Source organism: Neofelis nebulosa, chromosome 3 (genome assembly GCF_028018385.1).
Source record: "Neofelis nebulosa isolate mNeoNeb1 chromosome 3, mNeoNeb1.pri, whole genome shotgun sequence".
Taxonomy (NCBI): Eukaryota; Metazoa; Chordata; class Mammalia; order Carnivora; family Felidae; genus Neofelis; species Neofelis nebulosa.
Window position 1 is genome coordinate 161,812,741 of NC_080784.1, and position 15,054 is coordinate 161,827,794.

Here is a 15,054-nt window from a genome sequence, read left to right on the forward strand (position 1 = left end):
AGGTCACATCATCCCTCACCTGGATAATAAATAGTCCCTTAACTTGCTTATCCACACACTAGCCAGAGAACTTTAAAAACATGTTAAATGTCATGTTATGTCCCTGCTCAAACCTTCCAGTGTTTTTTCCTTTCACACATCAATGTGGCCTGCAGGCCCCAAGTGATCTAGCCTTTGCTTACAATCATCTTCCATTCTTACCTTTGCTCACCAGAGCTCCAGCAACAGTGGCATGTGTTTGCAGGTGGTCAAAAAGGCCAAGCTGTTTTACTTCCTGTTTAGTAAGTGATTTTCCCCACCTTTTTGCATGACTTGCTCTTGTACATCATTGCTCTGCTCTACTCAGAAGAGCCTTCCTCTTATTCCCAGCACTGTCCTATCACCTTGGTTAGTCTTCATATGCACTTATACTTTCCTAAGGCTACCTGATAGATCTTTCATGGTTTGTAGTCCCCAATAAGATTTTTGTGACAGTGGGGGTCTTGTTTCTATTTACTGCTGCTTTCTTAGGGCTTAGAATTAAACCAGGCAAAACATGTATTTCATGAATAGATCAATTAATAAAGCTTCACACAAGAACTTATCTTTGTCTTTTATTTGGCTACAGTGTTTTCATTTCAGAAGGCATTAAAGCAACAGCAACTATAACATGATTTTATGATACAAAGTTTAAGTACTACATGACTTGGAGAAATTTTTCTTCTTTTTATGTTTACCTACAAGCCCACAGAAAGTACAAACACCTAAAGATGGCAAACCAGGTAAATTTGTGTAAGTTAATTTAGGTAACAGTTAAAAATACTTTCAAGTAAGAACTTTAGTACTAATGTAACAACACTACTGGAGATATATATATGTATTTTCTATGAAGCTAGTAGTGAAGTGGATAATGACCATTAAAAATGGTCAGTCCTGGGCACCTGCGTGGCTCAGTTGGTTAAGCACCTGACGCTTGACTTCAGCTCAGGTCATGATCTTGCCGTTCCTGAGTTCAAGCTGCACACTGGGCTCTGTGCTGGAGCCTTGCGGAGCCTGCTTGGGATTCTGTCTCCCTCTATCTGTGTCCTTCCACTGCTTGCTATCTCTTTACCAAATAAAAATTAAAAGGAAAAAAAAAGGTCAGTTCTATCCACTAGTCTAAATATTTGAATTTTTTTTCATGTACTACACAAAAACAGGTGAAGTTTTTGCTAGGTAGGGATAGAAGAGTTGAAACTACAGCCAATGACTATTCAGAAGCAACAAAGCCAAAGTTTATAGATGTTGAAATTGTATCTTTTTAATTGTCCTTGTGAACTTAAAAGAATGAAGCAGAACATGGTTTTTATAATTCTCCCATCTCTAGCAGACAGGCATAGCACATGGCAATGTGAGGAAGGAAATAAAGTATAAGATTCTATCCTCTCCTCTATTGGAGCTTCCAACCCAACAAAGAACTACTTGTAGCCATTGTAGCTAGAAGGGATTTGGAAAGGTTTCACAGAGCGTGAAGATGAAGCTCTAGTAACTAACAAATTTTAATAACAGAATAGATTTTAATAGCTCATTCTAAGAACTTAAGGTTCTTAGAGATTAAAGATTAAGGTTTTTAATCTCATAGATTAAGTGACAGTTGAAAAATTATGGAAAGCGAGTTCCCTTGATGAGTTTCATTAGTAATTCTTAAACTACAGACCATGGATAGGCTTCAAGGGAACACCAAAAACCAATGAAATCTGTTGGTAAATTGTGTGTGCAATCTCTAATATCTACGGGCAGAGTCAATGGCATTCATTTTCAAAGGAACCTAAACTGCAAAAGAGATTATAAATTTATGTTGTAAGTCCTAGACAACTTCAAAACACTGAGAATGGAGACCTTCTAGATCAGCCTAATAATGCAGAATTTGACCTCCACTTGAAGCTTTTGTACAGATGATGGGTAAACAGGGTTAATTAAAAACTTGGTAATAAGTGAGATGCTAATATAAGAGAAAAACATCAAGTATGAAATAACACTTCTGATTTGGAGCAGTGAGTGTAGCCACAGTTAACAGGCTGGGTAGAAGATGAATTAAGTTTAAAGCATTCAGACAGAAATACAAGACTACAAACACAGCGCCAGCAATCAGTAATACTGGTTTTAGCTTAAGGAGTTACTCCAATGATTACTTACAAATAATGGAGAGACTGTGTAGGAAACATCAATACTTAAGGGGAAAGAATAATGTAAGAAAAACTTCAGGACTGAGGTTGGAGTATCTTGGTGTCTAGTCAAGAAAGAAGTGGCTTAGGTCAATCATACCCTGCCCCACAGAAACCAGGTAAAAGAAATGATATGAGATGATAGCTTGTTAACAGCTGAGAGGGAGGTGAAAAGGTATAGACAGTGTAAGCCCGTTGCAAGGGTCTTATCCAGATTTGATCTGTAGCAGAGATCAATATTTTTAAAGAAAGTTTATTTTGAGAGTGAGAAAGAAGGAAGGAGGGAGGGAGGGAAGGAAGATGGAGAATGAGTGGGGGAGGGGCAGAGTAAGAGAATCTTAAGCAGGCCCCCTCCCAGGGTTGAGCCTGATGCAGGGCTCAATCTCATGACTGAGTTCATGTCCCAACCTGAAATCAAGAGTCGGAGGCTAACGAACTAAGCCAGCCAGGCATCCCAGAGATTCTTAACATTTTTGAAGATGCAGGTCTTTTGGATAAAAACTATGGTTGCCCCATTTTTATAAATGTGAACATATATGTAAAATTTTACCTGGAAGTTTAAGGGGTTCATGGACATTCAGATTAAAGTTTAGTGATCTATAAAAAGTACTCAGGACTGCACAACCTAACAGTGACTTCCAAATATGGCTTACAGATTGATGATGAACTATAACACCTCTCAGTAACAACTGCTCTCTTAGAGGTGAATCTCACTGGGTACCCTGCTCAGACTTCTGTTGTAAGAAAGAAACTACTTAATGGTTATCAACTAGGAGATTCCAGTTTTCAAAAATGACATTAGGCTGAGGATTGTTAGTTTGGCTAAAACATGTATTATCAGAATTAAAAGAATTTTAGGATCACAGAGGCACCCATAATAGCTAAGTAAATCTTTCATTTGGAATGGCAAAGGTGATTCACACTGTACTTTTTTTTTCCATGGGGAATTGCCCTAACACCCAGCAGAGAAGTTCTCAGAAAAGTCCCCTTTCCATGGCTTCCACAGTATCCCTTTATCTTACTTAGTCTTTCCTACCCCTAACACCCATCTCAGCTTTTCTTAAGAAAACAAGCAAAAACAAAACAAAGCAGCATCTCTGTCTACAGCTAAATACACATCTATTCTGAGATACTGACTGCAAATAAAACAACATGCCCTTAGGATTTTGTAAAGATCATAATGTAAAAGAGGACTGACTATATTTTTCTCTTATCACTCTAAGATACAGGCATTTTAACTTTCTAAAACTTATGGGTTGAGATTCAGAAGGTCAAGTAGTAACTTTAGAGCTCGACAATAGGACATTATTAGCATTTAAGAAATATATCCGATTGTTATCTACCTAACAATGACCATACAATAGCTAAAGAGATTTTAAAAGTATTCTTACAGTAATTTCACTTCCTCTAAAGAAATGCTAATAATTATGTCCATATAGTCTACTAACCCATGAATCTAGAAAAGCATTTATTCACTAGTAAATTGTTTTCTCTGATTTAAAAAATTTTGATTTTTTTTTTCTGAAGCTAAACAAAAAATGTAGTTTTTTTCCTAAAAGCAAACAAACAAAAAAAACCCCAAAACAATGATGTTCTTATAAATTGCCCTCTTGGATTTTCTTGTCAGCCTGTTTCAAGGAAATCCATGTGTTCAATATATTTGCTCGCAGTTTGGCCCATACCAAATGGTTGTTTAATCCAAATATCTGAGCAGCAAACTGAGCTGATCCTTCTGGGGACAGTATGGTTGAACAGCCAAGACCTAATGGTTCAAAACGGAAAAGACAGAAAATTGAGCTGTCAATAATGAAAACACCATTAGTAAACTATTTTTTTAGAGTAATCTCTACACCCAACACGGGACTCAAACTCACGACCCTGAGATCAAGAGTCACATGTTCTACCAATTGAACCAACCAGGCCCCCCTAGTAAACTATTTTACACTCAGAGAAGTCCTGTTAACCAAAGACCATAAAAAGCTACTGTATCATCCTTGTCTAAAGTAGGATCTGCAGGAGTTTCTATCTCTACTACTAGAGTGGTAAAGTAGATTATAAGAGGATAATAATTCTGTACCATGAAAAGCTATTTTATATACAGTGTCTATCACTCTTTCACTGAATCCAACTATAAAGAAATTCACCTTTTCGAAAGTTGTTTTCACATACAATAAACTTTTAAATCCCTGGTGAAAGACAATAGAAATAAAACAAAGATCAAGTAGACAGAAGCACCTGTTCTTAGACAAACTTGAAGTGTGTTAATCTTTTTGATAATTTTCTAGCTGCTACTTTTGTCTTTGCAACTGAATTATTCTAAATCTTTAAGCAATAACAAGTCCAAACAAAGAATAATTTTACCAAATATCAGGTTATAAGTAAATTCAATATTAACAAGATCTAAAAGACAGTATAGTAAGAAAGTAACTTCCTTGTGGGGGGCAAATGTTTGCTCAGGCAGAGTTTCTTGGGGTGGTACTATTACCTCTGTGTCACTCAAGTTAAGTACTAACTAGCTTATAGATCCCAAAGCTCCATTCCCTAATACTCTTGGAATTCATCAGGCTCTTTGACTTCCACTACCCCCAGTAAGAATAAAGTAAAAATCACACAATTTATTAGTTTGTATTAATAAACCAATTTGTGTAGCCCCATCACTTACTATGTGATAGCTGTCACGTTAATTTTAGTGTCCTTATCTATTAAGATGGGAATGATAACTAGTGGTTACCTTATGTGAGGATTCAACAAGTGAATACAGATAAAGTGCTTGAAGCAGTGCCTGGCATCTAGTACTCAATGAATGTCAACTGTTAGTAGTAGTAGTATTCTAGGCACAGGGTTCTACTCGAGTCTGAAATACCTGTGCCTATTGCTCAGGACTCCCTTTCTGATATCAGGAAAGCTTAACTACCAAAAATTAGGTTGTCTAGTGAGCATGCCATAAGAGAAAGAGAAATAGAGTTTTCAGGATTTTACAAAGGCCGCTGTAAAACTTTTCCCCAAAAGATTATCCCCAATTCTACTGACCAAAATGCACAAATCTTCGGATTCCCTCTCTCTCCTTGGACAGTACTAGATAAAAACGGACAAAATTTTGCTTGTCACATTTCCCCTTTACTAAACTCCCTTGATAATACCTATACTATTCCCTAGCGTAAATTTAGTTAGACTTTCATTTATAGCCATACTAAATTTTTCACTAGAGTAGCTGATACAATCAGATATCTAGCTAAAGATCTAAAGATGGGTTAATCACAAAGTATATCCGTGAAACTGTATAAAAACAGCAGTAAATAGCTGAATGTTACACTAAAAGGTTTTTTCAATACATGTTTACTGACTATAGACCAAACATGTCCAGCTGTAAAAATATTTTTATTAATGGCATCCTATTTTTTATATTGAATTAACTAAAAATGATCTGCCAAAGCTTTAAAAAAATTAAAAATAAAAACAACAGGAAAGGAAATAAAATAGACATAAACATATAAGAACGGGGAGATACAGCAATAACATTTGGCCAGCTGAAAAGGAAACGGAGTGGTAACTAACTTAGTAAAATAGGAAAATTTTACCCTAAACTGGAAGCAGGGAAAAAGGAAAAGCAATGTGACCAACATTAAAAAACCCATGCAAAGGCCGTAGAATTAGTGGCACCAGATACCTCTGAAGGGAGAAGTGGAAGTGAAAAATGAGCCCCCCCCCCCCCCCCCGAAAAAAAGACTGGCTGAAAGTCGAGAAGCAGTTAGGCCATTAGTTCCCTTGCCCCATTCAATGTACGTGAGCAATTGCCCCTTCAGCACCATAGTGGAATCTTTAATTTTTCTGAAAGTAAAACAGACTTTGGTCCAGACTTCTGTGGACTGGAGGGCACCAGGTACAATTGAGGCAAGAAATGCTACAGTGAAAACGGGATTTAGTTTATATACATGTTAAAATCATCAAATTCCAGAATGCTGGCAGCAAGGTTTATTCCTCCAGGTAGAGGAGACTGAGAATAGAAAGATTCTTTGGGTAATTCTGGTCACACATGAGAAAAGATGAAGTGACACTGATGTGAGGGGTTATTCAAAGATAACCCTTCCAGATCACCCCACAGTGGAACCCACTTTTGACAAGTGCCATCCACTTGCACAGACCTTCCCACTGGTCTTTTATAACGCTGCACTCTACAGCCAAGGATTACCAGACACCAGATAGGTGAGAAAAGGAACTAATGTGAAAGAAACTATAATAATTTCAGAGAGATAAAAAAATGTTATTGCAAAGATTAAAAAAAAAAAAAGGATGGGGGAGGGGGAAGACCAGAGAACAAAAAACAGCTCTAAGAAATTAAAAATTCTGTATCTAGAATGAAAAACTCAATAGAAGGGCTGGAATATAAAGTTAAGGGAATATTCCAGAAAGTACAGCAATAAGAGACAGAAAAACTAGAAATCAGAATGGTTCAAATTTGAGTAATAAATCCAAAAATGAGAAAAGAGGGAAAATGGAGGGGGAAGGAAATTATTAGTTAATTGAAGAAAATTTCCCAAAGAATCAGCATTCCAGATTTTCTTTCTTAATGTTTATTTTTGAGAGAGAGAGACAGAGACATAGTGTGAGCTGGGGAAGGGGCAGAGAGAGGGAGACACAGAATCTGAAGCAGGCTCCAGGCTCTGAGCCATCAGCATAGAGCCCGACGCCAGGCTCGAACTCACAAGCTGTGAGATCGTGAACGAGCCAAAGTCGGACGCTTAACTGCCTGAGCCACCCAGGTGCCCCTCAGCATTTCAGATTAAAAGAGCCCACTGAAAGCCCAAGATGAAAATACTCAAGACACACCTTTGCAAAACTTAAGAAACCAAATTCATAAACAACTTAGAATCGGAATGGTGGAAAGGTGCCAGAGTTCTCAATAACTCTATATAAGACAATGGAGTAATGTTTTCAAAATTCTGAAGGAAAATAATTTTCAACCCCGGATTCCATTACTAAATTGTGGAGTATGAGGCTATGCTAAAACATATGTTATAGATATGAGGTGTCAAAAAAGTTTACCAACTGTACTCCTTCCTCAGGGAGTTAACTAAGAATGCTCTCTGACAAATTAGGAGTAAACAGAGAAAGGGGAAGACACATGACCTAGGAAACAGAAGATCTAAGACTAGAGAAAGGCAAAATGCATGTCCAGGTAAAGAGAGATCCTAAGACCATAGCAGGTGGCACAAAAACAGACACATAGACCAATGGTATAGAATAGAAACCCCAGAACTAGACCCACGAACGTATGGCCAACTAATCTTTGACAAAGCAGGAAAGAACATCCAATGGAAAAAAGACAGTCTCTTTAACAAATGGTGCTGGGAGAACTGGACAGCAACATGCAGAAGGTTGAAACTAGACCACTTTTGGGGCGCCTGGGTGGCGCAGTCGGTTGAGCGTCCGACTTCAGCCAGGTCACGATCTCGCAGTCCGTGAGTTCGAGCCCCGCGTCAGGCTCTGGGCTGATGGCTCGGAGCCTGGAGCCTGTTTCCGATTCTATGTCTCCCTCTCTCTCTGCCCCTCCCCCGTTCATGCTCTGTCTCTCTCTGTCCCAAAAATAAAAATAAAAAACGATGAAACTAGACCACCTTCTCACACCATTCACAAAAATAAACTCAAAATGGATAAAGGACCTGAATGTGAGACAGGAAACCATCAAAACCCTAGAGGAGAAAGCAGGAAAAGACCTCTCTGACCTCAGCCGTAGCAATCTCTTACTTGACACATCCCCAAAGGCAAGGGAATTAAAAGCAAAAATGAACTACTGGGACCTTATGAAGATAAAAAGCTTCTGCACAGCAAAGGAAACAACCAACAAAACTAAAAGGCAACCAACAGAATGGGAAAAAATATTTGCAAATGACATATCGGACAAAGGGCTAATATCCAAAATCTATAAAGAGCTAACCAAACTCCACACCCGAAAAACAAATAGTCCAATGAAGAAATGGGCAGAAAACATGAATAGACACTTCTCTAAAGAAGACATCCAGATGGCCAACAGGCACGTGAAAAGATGCTCAACGTCGCTCCTCATCAGGGAAATACAAATCAAAACCACACTCAGATATCACCTCACGCCAGTCAGAGTGGCCAAAATGAACAAATCAGGAGACTATAGATGCTGGCGAGGATGTGGAGAAACGGGAACCCTCTTGCACTGTTGGTGGGAATGCAAATTGGTGCAGCCGCTCTGGAAAACAGTGTGGAGGTTCCTCAGAAAATTAAAAATAGACCTACCCTATGACCCAGCAATAGCACTGCTAGGAATTTACCCAAGGGATACAGGAGTACTGATGCATAGGGGCACTTGTACCCTAATGTTTATAGCAGCACTCTCAACAATAGCCAAATTATGGAACGAGCCTAAATGTCCATCAACTGATGAATGGATAAAGAAATTGTGGTTTATATACACAATGGAGTACTACGTGGCAATGAGAAAGAATGAAATATGGCCCTTTGTAGCAACGTGGATGGAACTGGAGAGTGTTATGCTAAGTGAAATAAGCCATACAGAGAAAGACAGATACCACATGGTTTCACTCTTATGTGGATCCTGAGAAACTTCACAGAAACCCATGGGGGAGGGAAGGAAAAAAAAAAAAGTGGTTAGAGTGGGAGAGAGCCAAAGCATAAGAGACTCTTAAAAACTGAGAACAAACTGAGGGTTGATGGGGGGTGAGAGGGAGGGGAGGGTGGGTGATGGGTATTGAGGAGGGCACATTTTGGGATGGGCACTAGGTGTTATATGGAAACCAATTCAACAATAAACTTCATATATTGGGGGAAAAAAAAAAAAAAAAGACAATAGCAGGACAAGTAGGCCTAGAGAGAAGCCAGTCCATACTGGAACAGGTTGGAGGGCTCAAGCACTTAACATATTTAACATACCAAGAGCAGATTTACACAACTCTGAAAAAGTTTGGGGCTTAAGTAACAAGCAAATCAACTCTTACTGAAACAATACTGACTCCTAGGACTTGCAGATCAGATCATTATCTTGGACTATGATAAAACTACCACAATATATTACTCATGAGATTCTGCTCAATTGATAAACTTCCTTATATGTTATTTATTCTGGCCCCTAATTTATAGAAATAAAATTTAATTTCCTCTGCAGAAGTAACAATCACATTTACCTTAAAAAACTCCATACCACGAATGATGTATTCTTGGGGGGAAAAAAACCAAATCTGAACATAATCTAACTATAGATCTCACCACCAGTTTATAGAAAATACAGGGGATGGAAAAGCATGTTAAACATCCAGAAATGTAATTAGCCAAATCCAAAATGTTAAATATTCTATAGAATAAATGAAAGGAAAAAAAGAAGGAGAATTAAAAGACTTTAAGAGAGAGATCAACTAAATGCACTGTAAGGACTGTGTTGGATCCAGATTTGAACAAATCAACTGTAAAAACAAATGAGATGATCAGAAAAGCTTGAACACTAACTGAAAATTAGAGGATTTTAAGAAATTATCACTAATTTTTCTTATTATGAATATGGTATCATGATTATGATTTAAAAACTAAAGTTCTTATTGCTTAGAGAAGCATACTTAAGTATAAAATGCTGTTATCTAAGATCTGCTTGAAAATAATCCAGCAGGGAAGGGCTACATGTGTAACAAGATGTTAAATGATGAAGCTGAGTAATAGGTATATGAGATTTCATTATGTTATTCTCTCTACTATTTTGTGTGTTCCAAATTTTTTAACAGTTTTAAAGATTCAATGCATCTTACCACTGGGTAGTCGAAGAGAAGACCACACATCCTGAGCTCCCCAGTCTGGAGTGAGTGGAGGACAGTTGATCACTGGGTATGCAGTGTTACCAGACATCACTGGTCCTAAACCATTGCTTCTGCCTGCCACTGCCACAAATACAGTAGGAATGCCATCCCCTAGGGAAATTACACACATGTAATTGAAAGGAGGTTTTAAGATAGGTGAAAACAAAATGTCTATGTGCCTTAACTCCTTCAGTTCCTTTATTAGCAGTCTCCACAAAAAGCAAAATAAGACACTATTATTACATATACATTCAAAATATATATTTCACTCTGCTACCTATTATATCTCAAGTAACAAAACAGGGAGAGTGGTTTGGCCATCTTTGAGATATATAGTATAAAGGGAGTACTAGAGTGTGTGAGGGAATAGCTCAAAGGCCCCTTCTACTATGGCTACTTAGGCTCACTGGAACAAAGAATGACATTACGCCAACTAGGGTCTATCCTGGTATCCTTCAACCAACAGGGTATAGGAAGACCTCATTAACAGAGACTAGAGGTTCAGGGGCACATGAGTAAAGGCAGACAGATTCAGTAATATAGTACCCAAATATTTAAGTCTCTTCAATATACTTTCTAACATATCCCTTCAACATTTCATTCTCTGATAAACTTATAAGTTATTCCTTTGTTTCTTAACACAGATTCCTAACCTGAAATCTAAAAATTTTATGTATTTACATTTTTCTGGATAAAGAGTTCAGGCTTTCATTAGCTTAACAAACAGGTCTAGAAACTATCCCAGTCCCCCGGCCCCCAAAACTTAATAACTATGCTCCTATAACAACTACCTTGAGAAAGAATACTCAAATCAACATTTTTCCCAGTTTAGAAACATTTGGTCAGGTGTATGAGACTCCATTATTTTAGATCAATACTATCACATCAAGCCATTTCTTTTACATACTAAATTCTAAAATTATTCCTTGGGGCACCTGGGTGGCTCAGTCGGTTAAGTATCCGACTCCTGGTTTTAGCTCACGATTCGTGAGATTGAGCCTTGTGTCGGGCTCCACGCTGACTGCAGAATCTGCTTGGGATTCTCTCTCTCCCCCTCTCTTTGCCCCTCCCCTGCCCACTCTGTCTCTCTCAAAAATAAATAAATAAACTTAAAAAAATTTAAAAAAATAACAAAAATTAAAAAATTAAAATTCTTCCTTAATTTTATGTTTAACCGCCTCCTAGGAAAGGCTGTCCATTAAAAATACTTGAGAGGCTCTGCTACTTCAACTTCAGTCCTCCCAAAATTGATATGGGGCCTATTTTCTGTTGGAGCATATCAGAAACAATACTTGAGGGGCTTCTTATTAAAGACCTAACTTTTATTTTCCTTCCATATTGCATTTTCTTTTTTCGAGGAGGGGGCTCTACTCCTTTATTTACTTATTTTTAACATTTAAAAAATAACTGAACGTTGTTGGCACACAGTGCTGCATTAGTTTTAGGTGTGCCCATGTTGCATTTTCAAATCTTTCTCCTTGAGCCATTCTTTTCTAAGTGTCTTCTTTGGAAGTGCATATCATGAAAGCCTAGACTACCATATTTTTCTTCTTGGATACATGGCATAGCTCTTCTTCAGCATTATTAGTCTAAGCATAAAATTTTTAGCAAAATCAGGAGAACTTCCTGAAATGCTCTAGTTGTATGACATTTACCTTCATACTCTGCTTTAATTCTCAGAGTTTCATCTGGTCCTTTATGGGCAGATGTTACCCGAAGTTCACATGGAATGCCAAATTTTCCACAAGCTGCCTTGATTTTTTCACAGTGACTCAGATCCGAAGTTGAGCCCATTAATACTACAACTCTGCACTGACTTTCTGATTTCAGAAGCAACTAGAAAAGAAAAACACGGACATGCAAAATAAAGATGGCAAAAATGGATAAATATAGAGATGAATACCATGAGAATAGTCAGTTTACAGAGCTATAGTAAAATTACAACTGGACAGAATATTTTCTTTCCTAATAGACCGAATTCAAGACAGAGACAAACAGGACAACATGATAGAGGATTTCTTTTCCAAAATAACCTCTATATATAAAGAAAAGTGGTCTTCATACTTAAGACCTAAAGAATAACATTTAAAAAAAATTTTTTTAATGTTTATTTTTGACAGAGAGATGGATAGAGTGGGAGCAGGGGAGGGTCAGAGAGAGAGGGAGACACAAAATATGAAGCAGGTTCCAGGCTCTGGGCTGTCAGCACAGAGCCCAACGTGGGGCTCAAACTCACAAACTGCGAGATCATTCCTGAGCCAAAGTGGGCTGCTCAACCAACTGAGCCACCCAGGGGCCCCTAAAGAGTAACATTTTTAATGAGATAAATTACGTCTACTATTATAATACAAAGCAAGGATAAATACTGAACCCTTCTAATTAATACTCAGGAAGCTGTAATATAAAATATTTCATCCTGGGGTGCCTGGGTAGCTCAGTCAGTTAAGCATCCAACTTCAGCTCATGTCATGATCTCTTGGTTCATGGGTTTGAGCCCTGTGTCAGGCTCTGTGCTGACAGCTCAGTGCCTGCTGTGGATTCTCCGTCTGTCTCTCCCTCTCTCTGCCCCTTGCTCACTTGCTCTAAGATAAATAAACATTAAAAATATAATAAAATACTTCATCCTAAGATTTTTCATATATTCAGTTTAATGGAGATTTTAAGGCATAATCAGCCAATCTAGTTTCTAGACCTGTTTGTTAAGCTAATAATTTATAATCTATAAAAAAGATATAAATCTTTTTTCAGTTGGTTGCTTAGAACTCAAAATGCATGTTTCCATGGACATGATGTACTTAAAAGTAGCTATGGCTGTTGGATAACCACAAATCACAATTTCCATGTAATTATAATAACACCATAAATCTTAAAGTGACATTTTAATGTCAGATTGAGTTCTAATTCTGAAGTCTGCTTATGGAAGCCATGCTAACGGGTTCCACTGAGGAGCAGTGGAGAGGGGTGGGTGGGAAATATAAGAGGCAGGGAGGAGACAAGGATTCTAGTATTCCCCAACAGAATTTGGGAGTGTACTGGCCAGTTTTACAGCAAGGGGTTTTAGTACGTCAATGAGAAGAGTCTGGTGTACATTTCTTAAAGGTGCTCCTTGTTTTAAAACCACTGGAGAAAAGAAAGTAACTACAGCTTCTCACTTTTATTTTCCTTTTTGAAGCAAGATTTTCTTAAAGAAAAACACAGTACAGTATAACTTTACTATAAAAGTTTTACCTCTACTCTTTCTGCAACCCACTCAAAATTTTTCTTTACCATCTGGAGTCCTTCAGGAGTTACTTCTTTGAGGTCACGATATGACTAGAAAATAGGGTAGAAAGTTTAGAATACAAATATTCTATTAGTAATATTTTTACTAACTAAAATTATTTGATTTTTGAGTTTTGGGTAGATTACGAAGAGCCTGAACAACAAGGAATGTATCTGAAAATGTATGGGTCTATAAATTCATTTCTTGAATTAAACTAGAGAAAGTTTAGATAGTGAAGTATACTTGTATTTTCATTTTATTTCATTAAGTGCTTTGTACACTAGCAACTTTAGTTAACTGCCCTGATAATTCTTTTTTTTTAATTTTTTTTATTTTTTAATATATGAAATTTACTGTCAAATTGGTTTCCATACAACACCCAGTGCTCATCCCAAAAGGTGCCCTCCTCAATACCCATCACCCACCCTGCCCTCCCTCCCACCCCCCATCAACCCTCAGTTTGTTCTCAGTTTTTAACAGTCTCTTATGCTTTGGCTCTCTCCCACTCTAACCTCTTTTTTTTTTTTTTTTTCCTTCCCCTCCCCCATGGGTTTCTGTGAAGTTTCTCAGGATCCACATAAGAGTGAAACCATATGGTATCTGTCTTTCTCTGTATGGCTTATTTCACTTAGCATCACACTCTCCAGTTCCATCCACGTTGCTACAAAAGGCCATATTTCATTTTTTCTCATTGCCACGTAGTATTCCATTGTGTATATAAACCACAATTTCTTTATCCATTCATCAGTTGAAGGACATTTAGGCTCTTTCCATAATTTGGCTATTGTTGAGAGTGCTGCTATAAACATTGGGGTACAAGTGCCCCTATGCATCAGTACTCCTGTATCCCTTGGATAAATTCCTAACCTGCCCTGATAATTCTTATGTATGAAGTATAGACAGCATCTGCCCTAATTTTGTTTTTTGTAAGACAGAGCAGAAATGTAACCTGGTAAGATCCAGAACGCTTGGGACAGAGTTCCAGATCTGCCACTTATAATTATGACATCTATCATCATCTCAGTACCTTAGTTTTCAATTAGCCAAACAAGAATATACTTGCCCTGTGTGACAGTCATAATAAATGAGAAATCTGCTTTGTAAATGTAAACCGTTTCTATTATAATTTTTTTTTCAGGGTACAAGAAATTTAAGACTTATTTATCCTTAAACGTAAATAGCAGTTAACTCAGGCTCTTAACACAGGGAGTAATAATTGCCTTTTCTTTCCTTCCATTTTCCTGTTCACCTCTATCTCAGCCTGATCTTGCAAAGGATAAAAAACCCCTGAAGCATTACCTGTTTGTCTTTCTGTTGGCTTCGATCTCCTGATGGCCAGAGTCTCCAGGAATCATTATCAATAACATCAGCAAGAACAATTTCTTTGGTGGTTACATCAACACCAAATTCAATCTAGAAAGAGCATATCACCAAAGAAAAGTTTTCAAAACTCTACAGCTAAAGGCATTTCTCAGTTACAATCTTTACTCTCAAACCTCCATTTTATTTGTACCTTCATGTCAACCAGTGTACACTTCTGGGGCAACCAAGATTTCTCCAGTATTTCAAAAATAGCCTGTGTAGCATGACTCATGATATCCACTTCAGTTTGGCCTATAACAAGTCCAGCAAAGCAAAATTTTGCAGCAATTAGCTGTTCTTCAGACCACTGTGGATCATTATTGGCATCATCCTGAAAACAGAGTAAAGGAATACAATTAAATATAAAAATTTTAACCTTTTGAGATAAACTGAAGTCTTTTTTTCCTTGACCAAG

General features: G+C 37.6%; 1 protein-coding gene across 10 annotated transcripts in view; it reads right to left on the reverse strand.

Annotated features, from left to right (window-relative positions):
- Positions 1 to 580: 580 nt before the first annotated feature.
- The window catches only part of PAICS (phosphoribosylaminoimidazole carboxylase and phosphoribosylaminoimidazolesuccinocarboxamide synthase), a 51,724-nt gene continuing 37,250 nt past the window's right edge, over positions 581 to 15,054 (reverse strand). For all 10 annotated transcript variants that reach the window (XM_058722516.1, XM_058722515.1, XM_058722512.1 and 7 more), the window contains 6 exons: positions 14,791 to 14,970; positions 14,577 to 14,690; positions 13,244 to 13,327; positions 11,671 to 11,851; positions 9,968 to 10,126; positions 581 to 3,945 (listed from right to left, as the gene is read on the reverse strand). In XM_058722516.1, coding sequence (XP_058578499.1) covers positions 3,779 to 3,945; positions 9,968 to 10,126; positions 11,671 to 11,851; positions 13,244 to 13,327; positions 14,577 to 14,690; positions 14,791 to 14,970 — 885 coding nt within the window. In that variant the 3' untranslated portion in view covers positions 581 to 3,778. The remainder of the gene's footprint in view (positions 3,946 to 9,967; positions 10,127 to 11,670; positions 11,852 to 13,243; positions 13,328 to 14,576; positions 14,691 to 14,790; positions 14,971 to 15,054) is intronic.